General features: G+C 42.2%; 2 protein-coding genes across 2 annotated transcripts; both read left to right on the forward strand.

Moving 5' to 3' along the window:
• The first annotated feature begins 232 nt into the window (after positions 1–232).
• odad4 (outer dynein arm docking complex subunit 4) lies at positions 233–4,002 on the forward strand. The gene is made up of 11 exons (XM_078284739.1): positions 233–358; positions 1,160–1,291; positions 1,520–1,673; positions 1,771–1,832; positions 2,032–2,188; positions 2,464–2,688; positions 2,771–2,978; positions 3,074–3,160; positions 3,293–3,489; positions 3,700–3,800; positions 3,900–4,002. Exons 1-11 carry the CDS (start codon positions 233–235, stop codon positions 3,933–3,935), a joined length of 1,485 nt encoding a protein of 494 aa, XP_078140865.1. The 3' UTR covers positions 3,936–4,002.
• A 3,073-nt stretch (positions 4,003–7,075) lies between these two features.
• On the forward strand, positions 7,076–13,530 carry cnp (2'',3''-cyclic nucleotide 3'' phosphodiesterase). The gene is made up of 4 exons (XM_078284738.1): positions 7,076–7,175; positions 9,957–11,645; positions 11,783–11,910; positions 12,087–13,530. The coding sequence occupies exons 2-4, from the start codon at positions 9,995–9,997 to the stop codon at positions 12,549–12,551; spliced, it is 2,244 nt and encodes a 747-aa protein (XP_078140864.1). The 5' UTR covers positions 7,076–7,175; positions 9,957–9,994; the 3' UTR covers positions 12,552–13,530.
• The last annotated feature ends 556 nt before the right edge of the window (positions 13,531–14,086 follow it).

Here is a 14,086-nt window from a genome sequence, read left to right on the forward strand (position 1 = left end):
ACTTAATACCATCGTGAAATGACTGCTGTGTGTAACTGTAAGCTCCCACACTTGTGGATGTTTATCCTGTGAAGTGCAATAATGGAGGTCTTGCGCACGAGGGCGCTATTTCCTCCAATCCGGATAGAACAGTTGTTTGTGTGGTTGCTAGGATACCGGTTGAGGTATACCTCTTGAGGTTTAACGTTAGCTTTATTTTAACGTTACATTGAAGACGGAGTTTGGCCAAAAAATGTCAGACGTAGATGGAGACCAAGGAGGCCAAAGACCCAAGAGCACATTCCCTACTTACATGGCCGAGGGAGAGCAGTTGTACCATAAAGGGGAGTATCCGAAGGCAGTAGAGAGCTACTCAACGGTAAGTTAAAAAGCTATAGCCAGGGCTAACGTTAGGCAGGCAAAGAACAAAGTTTTTCTCTCATTTAGCTAGCAACTAACGTTACGTTAGTTAGTTATCCTTAATTCAAACTCTGAGAAACTACTAATGGGATAACGTTACTGCTTATGATTATTACCAATGTCATGCAGCGTTGTCTGTCACTGAACGCTACACAATGACACAATTAAACTTTTGTGCAATTAGTTGCAGGTTGCAAATTAAACTTTTACCGTTGCTATGTCATCGAGCTCATCCTGAACATTACAAATTGTGATAAAAACCCTCTTCGTGATTTATGTTAAAGTTACCGCATCTAAGAATATTTGCCCCCAACAATATCTTTCCACTAAATTTATGGGGACAACTGGAGCAATAACTGATGCCTGACAAGATATTCACTGATCAGTGTGAGATATTATTAAAGTTGGTCGCCAAACTGTCTTGCATAGACTCACAGAGGAAACACTGGTCCTGAATGCCCTGTCAAATATGTCTTCCAAGTAGATTTATGTCATTTTTTGCTCAATCTCTCCATGACAGTGATCAAATTTGAACTCACTTCGTCTTAGGTATGGCAAGTGCCACATCTTAACCATGCACAACTGATGCACATCATCTTATGATGTTAACAACAGGAAAAGACAGGCACTGTGGACTGTTTCTTTCTTGACTAGATAGTAAAAGAGATACTGTGTAATTTTTGTGATTATATGTTAACCTATGTTGCCACTGCAGCTTTGAACAGCATGTAGGAATGACTTGCTGTTGGTCTTTGTTTAGGCGCTGACTCTTCAACCAGATGACAAGAACTGCCTCGTTGCTCGATCCAAATGTTATTTGAAGATGGGGGATTCTGAAAATGCTTTAAAAGATGCAGAGGCCTCCCTCAAAGAGGACAAGGAATTTTTCAAGGTGAAATGCAGCTTTGACTTTGCAGGACACAAATAGTTTTTGTTGGTGCTTTGAAGGTGAAAACAAATCATAGGCCTAGGCCTAGTAAATTACTGTTAGACTACTTTATACAAAATTACCACATCTCAAATCAGCACACCTTGTAATTAAAGAGGAGCATTTCTTAACAGGAAAACCTGCACTTAATAAGCAATGATTTGTAACTTTCCTTCATCTTTCATTTTCCAGGGGTTGTTCCAGAAGGCAGAGGCGTTGTACACCATGGGAGACTTTGAATTTGCGCTGGTGTTTTACCACAGGGGACATAAGCTGCGTCCAGAGCTTCAGGAGTTCAGGCTGGGTATCCAGAAAGCACAGGAGGCTATAGAAAACTCTGTGGGCAGTAAGTCAATGACATTTTGCAGCATACTGTATATTGTAGTCACAGCATAGGTCCTCCTCACCTTTTCTAAATAATTTGTTTTTCTCCACAATCTTAGGCCCTTCCTCTGTAAAACTGGTGAATAAAGGAGACCTGTCATTCTTCCGCAAGGGTGAGGAGGTAAGCCTTTGTTGCATTCTCCATTAACCCTTATTTTACCAGGAAAGCCTGGAGGTGTAGCTGCATTGGAAAGGATAAATACAAGCACTTCCCCTGGAGCAGGGTTACCATAGACCATTACACTATTCGGTATACTGTATGATTTCTGTATACTGTATGTACTGTGATGTACAGTATTCTGTTTATGAATGATTGACAGGTAAAGAAGGGGCTGCCAGTTAGTATCATTCACACTGTGAGGAGAGAGCAGAAACAGCAGAACCAGAAGATCACTAAGAGTGAGAGGACAACCAAACAACTGCTGGGAGAGCTTTACACTGACAAGGAATATCTGGAAAAGTTACTGAAAGATGAAGGTAGTGTGTTGTTTCACTCAGCCTCTGCTTTTTTACTCTGTTCTTATTCTATTCTTAGCTTTGTTTTCTCTCTGGTGTCCTTCACTGAAATGTTTTGTTTATCTGTCTTTCACTGACTGTCAGAATCAGTACACTGCAGCTCCAAATGTTAACAATTACTTTCTCCTCCAGTCCTTGCGGTTCAATTCCAGTTATTTTTTAGCACCACATACTGTATTTCACTTATGATAGACTGCAAACATTGTATTCTAAACTGTCACATCGATGGTCTGCAGACTTGGTAAAAGGTAAGATGCGGGGTGGGGAGAGACTGCAGGATCTCATTCTGAACTGCATCACGTACCTTGACACTCGCACCGAGTTCTGGCACCAGCAGAGGCCCATCTACGCGCGGGAAAGGGACCGTAAGCTCATGCAACAAAAATGGAACAAATCCCGTCAGAGTCCACCGTCTGACCCCGCTCGGTTTGTGCTGGAGAGCCTAGAGGACATTGATGCAGGTGAGACAGGCTTCAGGTTGAACTTTTTGCTTAGTTCTTTTTCTTTTTTCAGCCTGACTAATGCTTATGTTCCTCTTCTTAGCTTTGACTTCTGGAAACGCAGAGGGTAGTCTCAAGAACGCCCGACATGTCATGAAGACAGTGCAGGGATGGTCAGAGAAAGTGGTGCCTAATAAGAAAGAGGTGATGGGCAGCCTGCACAGTTGCATTGGGAATGCCCTGATTGACCTGGGCGATATGGACAAAGCACTAGACCATCATCAAAAAGACCTGGAGTTGGCTACACAGTGGTGAGTAGTGTTCTAGCGTTCTAGCGTTCAAACCTATATTTCTTTCAACTCAGATAGGTTCTTCTAATACTCAAACTTCTCTTTCTGATTAACAGCAAACTCTCAGATGCAAAGTCCCGGGCTCTGGACAACATTGGCCGAGTCTATGCCCGAATTGGGAAGTTCACACAGGCTATTGAAGTGTAAGTCAAGAACGAAACAAATGTTGCATTTGTGTAATGTATGATAGGGCCATCTTTTGAAAAGCAGATGTGAGTTTAACGCTAACATTGCATTTGCTCCATTTTCTTTCCTCTCTTTTTCTTTGAATTCAGCTGGGAAGAGAAGATTCCCTTGGTCCGTAGTGGTTTGGAGAAGACCTGGTTGTTCCATGAGATTGGTCGCTGTTACCTGGAGCTGAGGCGTCACACAGAAGCCCGAGACTACGGCTGCCGCTCGCTTGCTGCAGCTGATGAAATTGCAGATGAGAAATGGCAGCTGAATGCCAGTGTTTTGGTGGCACAGTCAGAATGTAATTCTTGCTGTTTTCGATGTTTTATTTACTTCTTTCTGACTTAATATTTGAAGTATAATAGATGAATGAAAAAGGTTGGAGCAACATGCCAGCATATCTGCTTGGTATTTAACTTTGTAAACTTTCAAGCTACTTCAGTTATGCTGAAATCCCAGGACACAACAGTCACATTTTTCTGACAGCCAATACCCTACTCTGTCATCTCAGTGAAACTTGGGAACTTCAATTCCTCTGTCTCCCACTTTGAGAGAGCCTTGGACCGAGCCAAGGTGCTTCAGGACGACTCTGCCATGGATGCCATTCAGAAGGTTTCCCGTCTGCTATCATCTGTTCTCCTTGGGCGTCTTATCAGTTCTATTTCATGAAATTATTGCTCATTGACAATTTATCATTCTGTCCTCTTTCAGGCTCTCCATGTGGCAAGGCAAGATTCAGCACAGTAAGGCTCTCAGATCAAGACCGGTGGTGCTTCAGAGGACAAAGATCACCAAATGAAACTTGAGAGATAAAAAAGAGACTAATAAAACCATACATGTGATAGACTACTGAGTTGTTTGTGAGTTTTTGAACCTGCAGAAATGTGTGAACTGCTCAAAAGCACATCAGTGCTCTCCAGTGAGAGGATATGAAATAGGTTTTAAAGTATGTTGAACCATTATACAAGGGTTATATACTCAGAAATTATGAAAAAGCAGTCTGATATCGAGCATCAGTGTAAGATTCAAATTTGTTATGATACTGGATGATAAATGAGACCCAATATCTGCCTAGTAGTCTAATCAAAGGTCTGAAATACACATAGGCATGCTTTTTGTAGTCACTAGTGGAAGGTTTAAATACAAATGAAACCCAAATATAAATCAGACATTGGACCATGATGGAGGTTCTGATCAGATAAGATAAAACTGAAGATGAAGCTTCAAAACTCCCTTTGAGTAATTTAGGTTGGTGGGGCAGCAAAGAATAGGATATAGATAAGAATAGAGGAAGCAGAACATATTGAAGATAATACAAAATAATTACAATAAAAAGAACGTTATGGATACAGATACAGTTTTGTTGTTATGCCAATACAGAACTCTCATTGGCTTGAAAGGATTCTTGCTATGTTGCCTATTGACAGATTTACAGGTTAACAGGTGTCAGCAGTTTATAGATCTGAATTTACAGCATGTATGCGGGGTGTGCAAATGTGCATAGTTGGATTAAATTGAGCTTGTGAGCTTGGCAGCACAGTAGATGTTACAAGACAGCACTGAATCATGTTCAAATCATGTTCAAATGCACTGTTCTCTGAAGAGGCAAAATGTTATGCTCGTCATAACATTTTCCATGGGGAATGTGTTAGGATGTAAAAGTTGCAATCCTGACCTACAGGCATCCTGCATTCCCTCCTATAGTGTCCAGTGTCAAAAGTCACTGGGGCCAGACATTGTCACCTGTAGAAATTACCTGGGGAAGTAGAGACACTAAGATAACAATCTTTATATAATCATTGTGCATTTAAGCTTACTTTTAATCAAAGCTCTTTCATTTTAATAGCGCAATTTCTTGAGAACATTAACTAGTATTTTCAGTGTTCTTATTACAGTCCAAATTCATTTATGGAGTTTAGCTTTTAGCACAAACCCACGTAATTAAATCTGAAACAGAATTATTTACAAATGAGGCGCTCAATGTGGCGCTTCCCACACAATACAGACAGTGTTACTGTTACACATTGCAACCTGTCAACCTTGAAGCTCATTTCCCCATTGTTAACTTGCAGTTCCCCATCAGAGCTTTACTTGCTGATGGCAACTTCCCTGTCATGCCTCTATTACATCATTGTTACCAAGGCATACATGCTGTGATTCACAAGCAGGTGACTGCTGCCTGCAAGGTTTAAACAAATACCAGTACAGAGTTCACCTATGAGATCAGAGACCACAGGATTAGACTAGATAGCAAGGACACTTCCTGCTATTTGGTGGTACTTTCCCACAGTACACCTGTGATGGCTGCCACAGAATTTTTATAATGTCATGGAAATAAGATGAGATGAAACTGATGATGGCCAAGGGGAAATTGGGTTGTTGCATCAGCAAACAATAATAGGATACCTCAAAAGAAAGTAGAATACGAATATGAATAGAGCAAATGGGGGGCATTTAAACAGCACAACAGAAAATTACAGCACTAGAATGTAAAAAGTAGAAATATATTAATCAAAAGTATGAAAAAATTAGTTACAGCTACAGCTTATGTACCAGCTCATATGCTGAGAATGAAATAACAACCATGACTTCCATGTGTGGATTGCCAAAAGACTCATAACTGCTCAACACAACTGCTACTGGATTATTCAGCCATTGTGAAACACCCCCTGAGTCTCATACAATAGATTTATTGTAGCTGTGTTAATATAGGCGGTAATGGTTCCCATGGCACTAGTCCTCGAATGTGTCGCCTCCTTTTAGAGCAAGATAGCATACGTAATTTACTCTGTGTTCTGGCTGTTTCATTGCAATGTGTGATGTAGTTTTTGATTCTATGTAAATTGGTCGGGTCTGGCAGTGTTGATGTTGCTGCCCTGAGGCTCTGAGAGACATGTCAGGTTTGGTGGACAGTGTGTTAGGACCTGGCTGGTGATGGGAACTCTTCTCTGGCTTCTGTTCTTGGCAGGTTAGGGCCTTGTGGTGGTATGTCAGGTGGTATGTCAGTCTCTTTATTTAAAGCGGATGTAAATTTTAGTCGCTCTGTTTTACATTTTGAATAGGACATAATATTAGCTGTGCTGCATGCATTGTCAGTTACCTTTAGACATGCAGAATGCTCTTACAGAACTCTTGTGTGTGAATGACTCAAGTTATATTTTCATCTGATTTGTAGACTCCAAATTTCATTGCAACAGAGAATTATTAGTTCTAGTACTAAGTAGACCTTTTAAGACAATCTTAAATGGAATGTCAATTTTAATATTTCTTCTAATTGTAGAAAGCTCTCCTTGCCTTGTCTGAGATCTTTCACGGCCACATTGAAGCGTCCTGTAGACCTAATGCTGAGGCCAAGTTCTGTATAGTTTTGTTGTGTTTAAAGTTCTTGGTTCTCCAATTATTTATTTTTTTCTTACTTCTAAAACATTACAATTGTATATTTGGGGGGTTAACCGTTGGTACCCCAGTCTGGGTTTAGGGTCCTGGATTTGGGGTGAGGCTTGGTGCAGATGATTGCTTGGATTAAATTCTCTCTCTACATGCCTGTCTGCCTGTCTGCTCAAAAATATTCTGTTCTGTTCAAAAATCTATGATGGTATTATTGGTTGGATTTTTTATGTACATATTATGCCATTTTCCAGGAAGTGTAATGAGATTTTTATATAGAAACAGGAGAAGATATGATGTTTTTGGCATTTATAGGTAAATATGCGTTGGAGAATTAGCTGCCAATGTGAAAAAGCCATTTTTTGTTTTCATTGTGACATTGGTCTCTGCCTTCCCCCTCTTTCCGGTCGCGTCCTTCCCCTCCATCAGGGGCGTGGCCGTGGCCCCGCCCTCTTGCGCGTTCCCAGTAGTTTCCGTCTTTTCTTTTTTTTTTCCTTGAAGAGTGAGGCGGGTGCACGTCCATGCCAAGGATTGCCCTGTCATTGTAGGGAGAAACGCGTGGTCAGCGGCACCACAGACAGCTATACTGCAGCACATTTGGTAAGCCGGCATTTTTTCAAACAAAAGCCCTTCAAGCTGAATATCTCGTTCAGTATTTGTACGCGAACTTACTGTAAGAAGTTTTATTCAGCGTCCCTTTGCTCCTGTAACAGGCAGTTGCTTGTTTTTGCCAGAGATGCATCCAACTTGTTTAGACGTGGCGCTGTGGCTGGTGTGTTTTATTGACTGCCGAGCTTACTGTTTTGTCTGGCGTGCTAGGTGCATGCCACTCCCCGCCCGGCCACATTGTGCAGTTGTTAAATTGTAACCAAAACTCAGTCGCCTTTGTCAGGCCAAAACAGTATTTTGAGCTGACTTGGTCGCGGCCTCATACACTTCTTGTTTTTCTTTCCTGGCTGTGACTTGGTGTGTTGCATGTTTAGGGCAAACTTGCCTCAACAAAAGATGACCATGCCATGCTCACCACTGCGCCATTTACGCTCGCTGCGCTTCCACCCTGTATTTTGGAAATCCGCGATTGCGTGAAATTTTATCAAACCCAAAGTGAGAGTATTTCACGATTTAATGATTGGCTTGCGTGCCCCCTGTTCGATTTTTGGTAGGTGTATCTTTAAAGCTGGGAAAATACTGGTTTTGCAAGCTCGTCTTTGTTGCCATATGGGTCAAAGTTGTGTTTGTGACTGATCTTCCTGTTCTGTCCCATGACACAATGCAGTCTGACAGATCTGTTATATCCGACAATTATCAATACATCTAAAGACCTTTAGTAAAACGCAGGCCACATGGCTTCTAAATAGTGAAATGCTCACACTTCTACGTGATTCTCTGTTTCTACTATTCTTTGTCTTTATCAATACTGGCGAGGTTTGGCGCAGTTCATTTGGTCATACAAGGTTGATCATGCTTTTCTGCGTCTGTACCATAGAGCTATTGTCTTTGTATTGCGGTCAAAATATGGCAGACGAAAATGGAAATTAACATGTATATTAGGTTGGGCCACTGCCATGTGATGTTCTCAAACCAGGACGTGATAACAACATTTTCGTAGAAGGACGCTGCCCTTCTGCCATCAATAATCTTTGTGCATGTCTCACGCGCTTTTCAAGGCTTAAAGGAAGGATTATTTTATTTTTAAAAGACGGCCCTGTTACTGTACTTGGCACTTGTAATGTAGAACATGCAGATTAACAGCAGCTGCTGTAGTGTATTGCATGGGTAAGCGTCCGCCCTTCTCACTACACCCTTAGCCCTTACCCAACACTTGTTAAACCATATTAGTGTATTGGGACTCTCCAGTTACTGCTTAAAGAGGATCTGCACCCTGCACCCCCACATTCGTGTCTTTCTTAGGAAAAATAGATATTGAATTGCACTTCCTGTTGAGGTAGTCTGACCACAATCCTGACAGACCAATTATATCTCAGCTTCTGTTTTTAGTAGGGCACGAGGCCGAAAAATACAGACAGTGGTGAAAGATTTGGGATGGTGAAGTAAAATTTGCTGTAATTGTTGTATCCTTAAAAAATACATTTGTCAATTACTGATTCCATTTTTATTGATTAAATGTTTTGCCTGCACGGTTAAATATTTTTTGAAAATTATGTTAGTTGATGCACCAATTTCAGTGAATTTCTGAAGTGCATAAATATTGGGACACATAAATCTCAAAGTTCTCAACCCCTATACATGCAATAACTGAAGTTGGTGACCTACCACCGTGTTTATCGTCTTTTGAGATACTCTTTGATTACTTTGTAGTACAGAACTTTGGTACTATGTAGAATGGATGGCTGTATGACTAACTCAATGAAGCCTTGGGTTACTGTCTCAGACAAAGTTGTCAAGCATTAGTAGTTCTATAGGAAAAGTAACTTCGGCGCTGATGTGATCCTATACCAGTGATTCTCAACCTTTTTCATATCAAGGACCTCTAATTTAGTCCACATTAGGGCCACGGACCCCCATTTGATGAGATTTTGTCTCTTGGACCCAAATCTGAGAATATTTTTATTGTTGGATATGATTTTGTCCAGAATTCCAAGACTATCTGTACTGTAGGTAGAGGGATAACAGTGAAACTATGATCAAAACAGTCATTCTTCTACATTCTCTAATTGCATTAACGTCTTGTAAATGAAATAATGGTGAAGTTAAACAATTCATCAATTTCCTGGGGACCCCCTGGAACCCCTTCAAGGACCCCTGGTGGTCCCCGGACCCCACGTTGAGAACCACTGTCCTATACTATCTGTGTGGTGGGAGGGCAAACGTTTCGTCCAGCGGCTGGACACTGAATCGTTCAAACCTCCCTTCATGTCATTTTCTACCACAGTCCTTTAGGGCGGAGTCCATTATACAATTGACATATTGAGATTTAAGAGGCAGTGTTTCTGAATTGAACAAGTATATCAAAGGAAGATGATTTGCTAATGTTGATGGATTGCAAACCTAACTAAAGAATATGTGGCCAAATTTCAATTTTTTGAATGGCTAATTTAGTCATCGGTTGTCTATTTGTCTCCATTTGTTTCTCTTAAAAGGTTAGCATGCAAATAAAAAATACCCCAAAAAGTGTATTCACATCATATACATCTTTTTATTTTAACAATTCAAATCCCGTGTTCTTAGCACTGCAAACTGATTTCACCCCTCTCCCCCAATACTTCTACTATTGGCTATAGTATCACTCAACATAAGATTTACTCAAAGTGCTATGAGGTTGGCTGTTGCTTAAGTCTTTTATGTATGTAGTCGTTGTTTGATTTCCATCATGATTGTACTGTTTTAAACCGTTTTGTCTTCCTTTTTAATACATTTAAGGTACATGGTGGCCTGTACAGTCAGAAATTAAACCAGACATGGATACTGAGAAGAGCAGTGAGGTTTTAGATGCTGCGTCAGAGACTCCACAGCAACAGGAGACTGGAATGGAAAAAGTGGTTGTGTCAAAATTGGAGACACCAGAGGAATCCACAGAGCCTGAGAAGCCACTGGCCACTGTTGAAGACACTGAGCAAATGGCAGTGAATGGTCATGATGCAGACCAGTCACTCATGAATGTCAAAGAAACAGAAGAATTGATGGTGACAGAAATTGTGACAGGATCTGTTAAGCTGTCTGAGGAAACACCAGAGATTGAGACTAAAGACAGCTTGCCCGAGGAAATGTCTGAACAAGAGAAGTCAATTGAGAAAAGACAGGAATCTGAGGAAACGGAAACACTGCCCGGTGCTGTGGCAAAACAACCAGAACCAGATGGCTCACCAGAAAAGATCTCTGACCCAGTTACAGCATTAAACACAGAACCAGAAAACATCCAGCTTGAACAGCAGCCAGTGCCAGAGAACACCCCAGAACCTTTGCCTTTGCACAAGCCTCTGGCAGAGAGTGCCCCTGAACCAGAGCCAGAGAAATTGGTAGAATCAGTCCCAGAAGTTGAACTACCAGAGCAAACATTACCTGAACCAGTCACGCTGCAGCAGCCAGTAGATGTAGAACTACCCAGCCAAGCAGAGAAAGCACCAGAACAAGTGGAGACTGAGGCAGAATTGCAGACTGCAATGGATACTCGGGCAGAAGAAGTTGTCAAAGAGGTGGTGGCAGAAAAAGATGTGGTAGCTGAACCTACAAAGGAGGTGGAAGCAGAAAAACCGGCAGAGGTAGAAATGGAGAGAGCAGCAGAGACCGAGTTGGTGACAGAAGCGGCAGCAGAAGAGCCAACAGAAGCTGTGAAGGTGACATTGGAGAAACCAGCTGAGATTGAAAACACAAAACCTGCAGAGGATGTGAAGGAAGTTGAACCAGAGAAACCAGTTGAGGCTGATGCTGAAAAGGCAGTTGAGCCAGCAGCCGAGGGTGAAGCAGATAAATCTGAGCAGAAGGATACAGAGGAGGAGGATAAAGTTCCTGCCCCTGGCTCTCTGTCTTTTGCCCTTCTGGAACAGGAACAGACCAAAGTTGTCCTGCAAACCTCCCGTACCCTTATCGTCCTCAAAGGCCTTCCAGGCAGCGGCAAAACCCTCCTAGCACGTGCCATAGCTGATGCCTACAAAGACCTCTGCTCTGTCTTCTCTGCTGATGACCATGGTGTAAAACCAGAGAATCCAGAAGCATCTGCAGCTGGATACAAGGCTCTGGATGAGGCTGTGGTGGCCCACTGCAGTGCAGGAACAGCTACCTCTGTGCTGGTAGTGGTGGATGACACCAACCACACCCAGGATCGGCTGGCCCGCCTGGGGGAGATTGCAGAGCAACACCATCTTGTTGCTATGTTCCTGGAGCCCCGTACTGAGTGGAGGAGGGATCTGTTACAACTTGCCAAGAGGACCCAACGTGGACTGGGGGAGGCCCAAATGAAAGCCATGAAAGGTCCACTCGAGGAAATGAGCCTCCCTCTTTTCTTTGGCTGGTTTCTTCTTCCTACCATCCAGGAGAAGGTCAGGTGCACATCCATGGACTTCCTGAAAACATTGGACACATTGGAGCCTTTCAAGAAGCACATGAATGACTGTGAGTGTATTTAAATTTCCATTTCATGTGATGCATGTGTGAATTTACCAGTGTTAATGTTATCAACTCTGAGCAGGCTAAACATCTCATTTCTTTGCTGTCACTGTGGTGCAACTGATCTTGCTTTGTTTTTACAGTCACTGGGGAAGCGGAGAAGGAAGTGGACCTGGAGCAGTATTTCCAGGCCAAAGGACCTCTTCATTGCACTACCAAATTCTGTGACTATGGCAAAGCAGAGGGTGCCGAGGAGTACGCAGAGAAACAAGTATGAAACCAGTACACTCATGTTCTTTGGGCGTGTGCATTGAATGTATTACTTGCATTGTTCAATTACCTTTTCCCCAGACATTTTGATGTTGTGGTAACACTTAAATAATTTTAGTCTTTCATTTTAAATCTTGTAATATTTACTCATAACAGTTTCTTTTTTCCACTCTCTAGGCTGTTAAAGAACTGTATGGTTCTGCATTCGAGCTTTCTCTGAGTGCTCTCTTTGTCACGCCACGCACTGTCGGTGCCAGAGTGTCCCTCTCTGAGGAGCAGCTTGTGCTGTGGCCAGCCGACGCTGAAAAGGAGGCAGAGTCTGCTGTCCCCGCAGCTGCCTCCCTGCCTCTGGGTAGCCGCGCCCACGTCACTCTGGGCTGTGCAGAGGGTGTCGACCCAGTTCAAACAGGTCTGGATCTGCTTGAAATCCTGGTCCTGCAGCAGGAAGGCCAGCAGGGGGAGCTGGTGGAGGAGATGGAGCTGGGCTCCCTGGCCTATTACGGCAAGGGCAGGTGGCTGCTGAGTCTCAGAGAGCCCATCTGTGTCCAAGCCTGCTTCTCCAGCGTCTATGGGCCCAAGAAGCCTGACCAGACCAAAAAAGAGGTTGAGAAGAAAAAGAAGCCAAAGTGCACCATACTGTAAATGGCAAAGATGGGGATGTGTGGCCTGGGATGACTGGTGTAATAAGATTTAGGTTTACTCTGTGGAAGGTTTGTGTGTTTGTGCTGTGTTTAGGGTTTCTGGTATAGCCACCCTAAATCCACAAGCTGGGTGCCTTTTTACTGTTGATTTGCACCACAACCCAAGATGCCTTCAATCCAGTTAGGTCAAGCTTGTTCAGTATGTTGTCACGCATATCAGTGCCAGAGTTGCAGTACCTTGCTATTTGCTGAGAAAAAGGTCTTGTTAGATGCAGTTTTAGATCAAGGTAGTACAGCCTCCCTCCCACACCTCCATAATTCTTGTCTGAAACTCTAGATTTCCTCTTCTATAAATGTCAGTGTTATTCAATATTCTGAAGAGTGAATGATATACTAGGTATTTTCATTGCATGCATCCCAGGTTTTACAGTATATCAGCTTTATCATATTTAACACATTTCCGATCTGCTAAAAGTAGCTCTGCCTCTTTGACAGACTTGTTAATTTGTCGGTTTCCTGTGGTTTAGTTGTGAGTTGATGGGCAGCTGTCATTTCTGTGCAAGTGTGTGCGGCTTAGGAAATATTGGTTGTAATTGCATATGGGCCAAAGTTATCTGTCTGATTAAGTGTATTAGAATGAATGTCATTTATAGAGGTCCTTCCTTGTAAAATCTTTGCACTGTGCATAGTTTGAAAGGGAGAATGCTGGTGAATTTGGCATTTGTGTCATTAGCTTGCACTTAGTACTTATCAAATGCTGTGAATCCAAGTCCACGTTTTGCAATCTTTTTCTACTGCGCAAGACTGCACCATTGATCCCTTTCATCCTCTTTGAACAGCACTTCATTTATCACATTTCAATTTGTACCCACTTTCAATGACTGTAATTTTTGTAGGGCAAGTCCTGCTTTGTAGCTCTTATGAATCACTATTTTTGCACTTGTTTTGTACACTTAATAAAAGAATATGCTTTGCTCCAAACCCAATAATGTGAGTTGTAGTCTTTGTTCAATACTGTTCTTTTAGTTCTGCTCAGCCGATAAGAACTAGGTCAACTTGGCCACATATGTTTGTCTTCTCACACCATGCTGCCACTTCAAATTCATTGGTTTTTGACGGTGTAAACCAGCAGAGGGCACTCATCGTTTCACAGGTACATTTCTTATAGAATGCATTGTAATTTTCACATGTTCTTTTGAACTACAGCTCGGATAATAACCTATATACACAGACTTAATTAACTTATTGCCCAATGCATCCATTTCCAATATTAAAGAAGCCACGAATTAGCGGCTGTATCTTCTACACACAGGCACAACCCCCCTCAGTGTTATCTAGGCTACATCTGTTTTACTGATTTTTGTAACCGTGTACACTGACTGAATTGACCCATTTGACTGGGACTGTCTGTTCTCCCTTCAACCTACCCTTGCATAAGAATCTGGCAAAAAAAAATACTGCTGCAACATTTATGATGCAGCAGTAACTGCCAAAAACTGATAACTGTCCAGAGTATTTAAGAGAAACGGCATGTGA

This window comes from Centroberyx gerrardi, chromosome 7 (genome assembly GCF_048128805.1).
Source record: "Centroberyx gerrardi isolate f3 chromosome 7, fCenGer3.hap1.cur.20231027, whole genome shotgun sequence".
NCBI lineage: Eukaryota > Metazoa > Chordata > Actinopteri > Beryciformes > Berycidae > Centroberyx > Centroberyx gerrardi.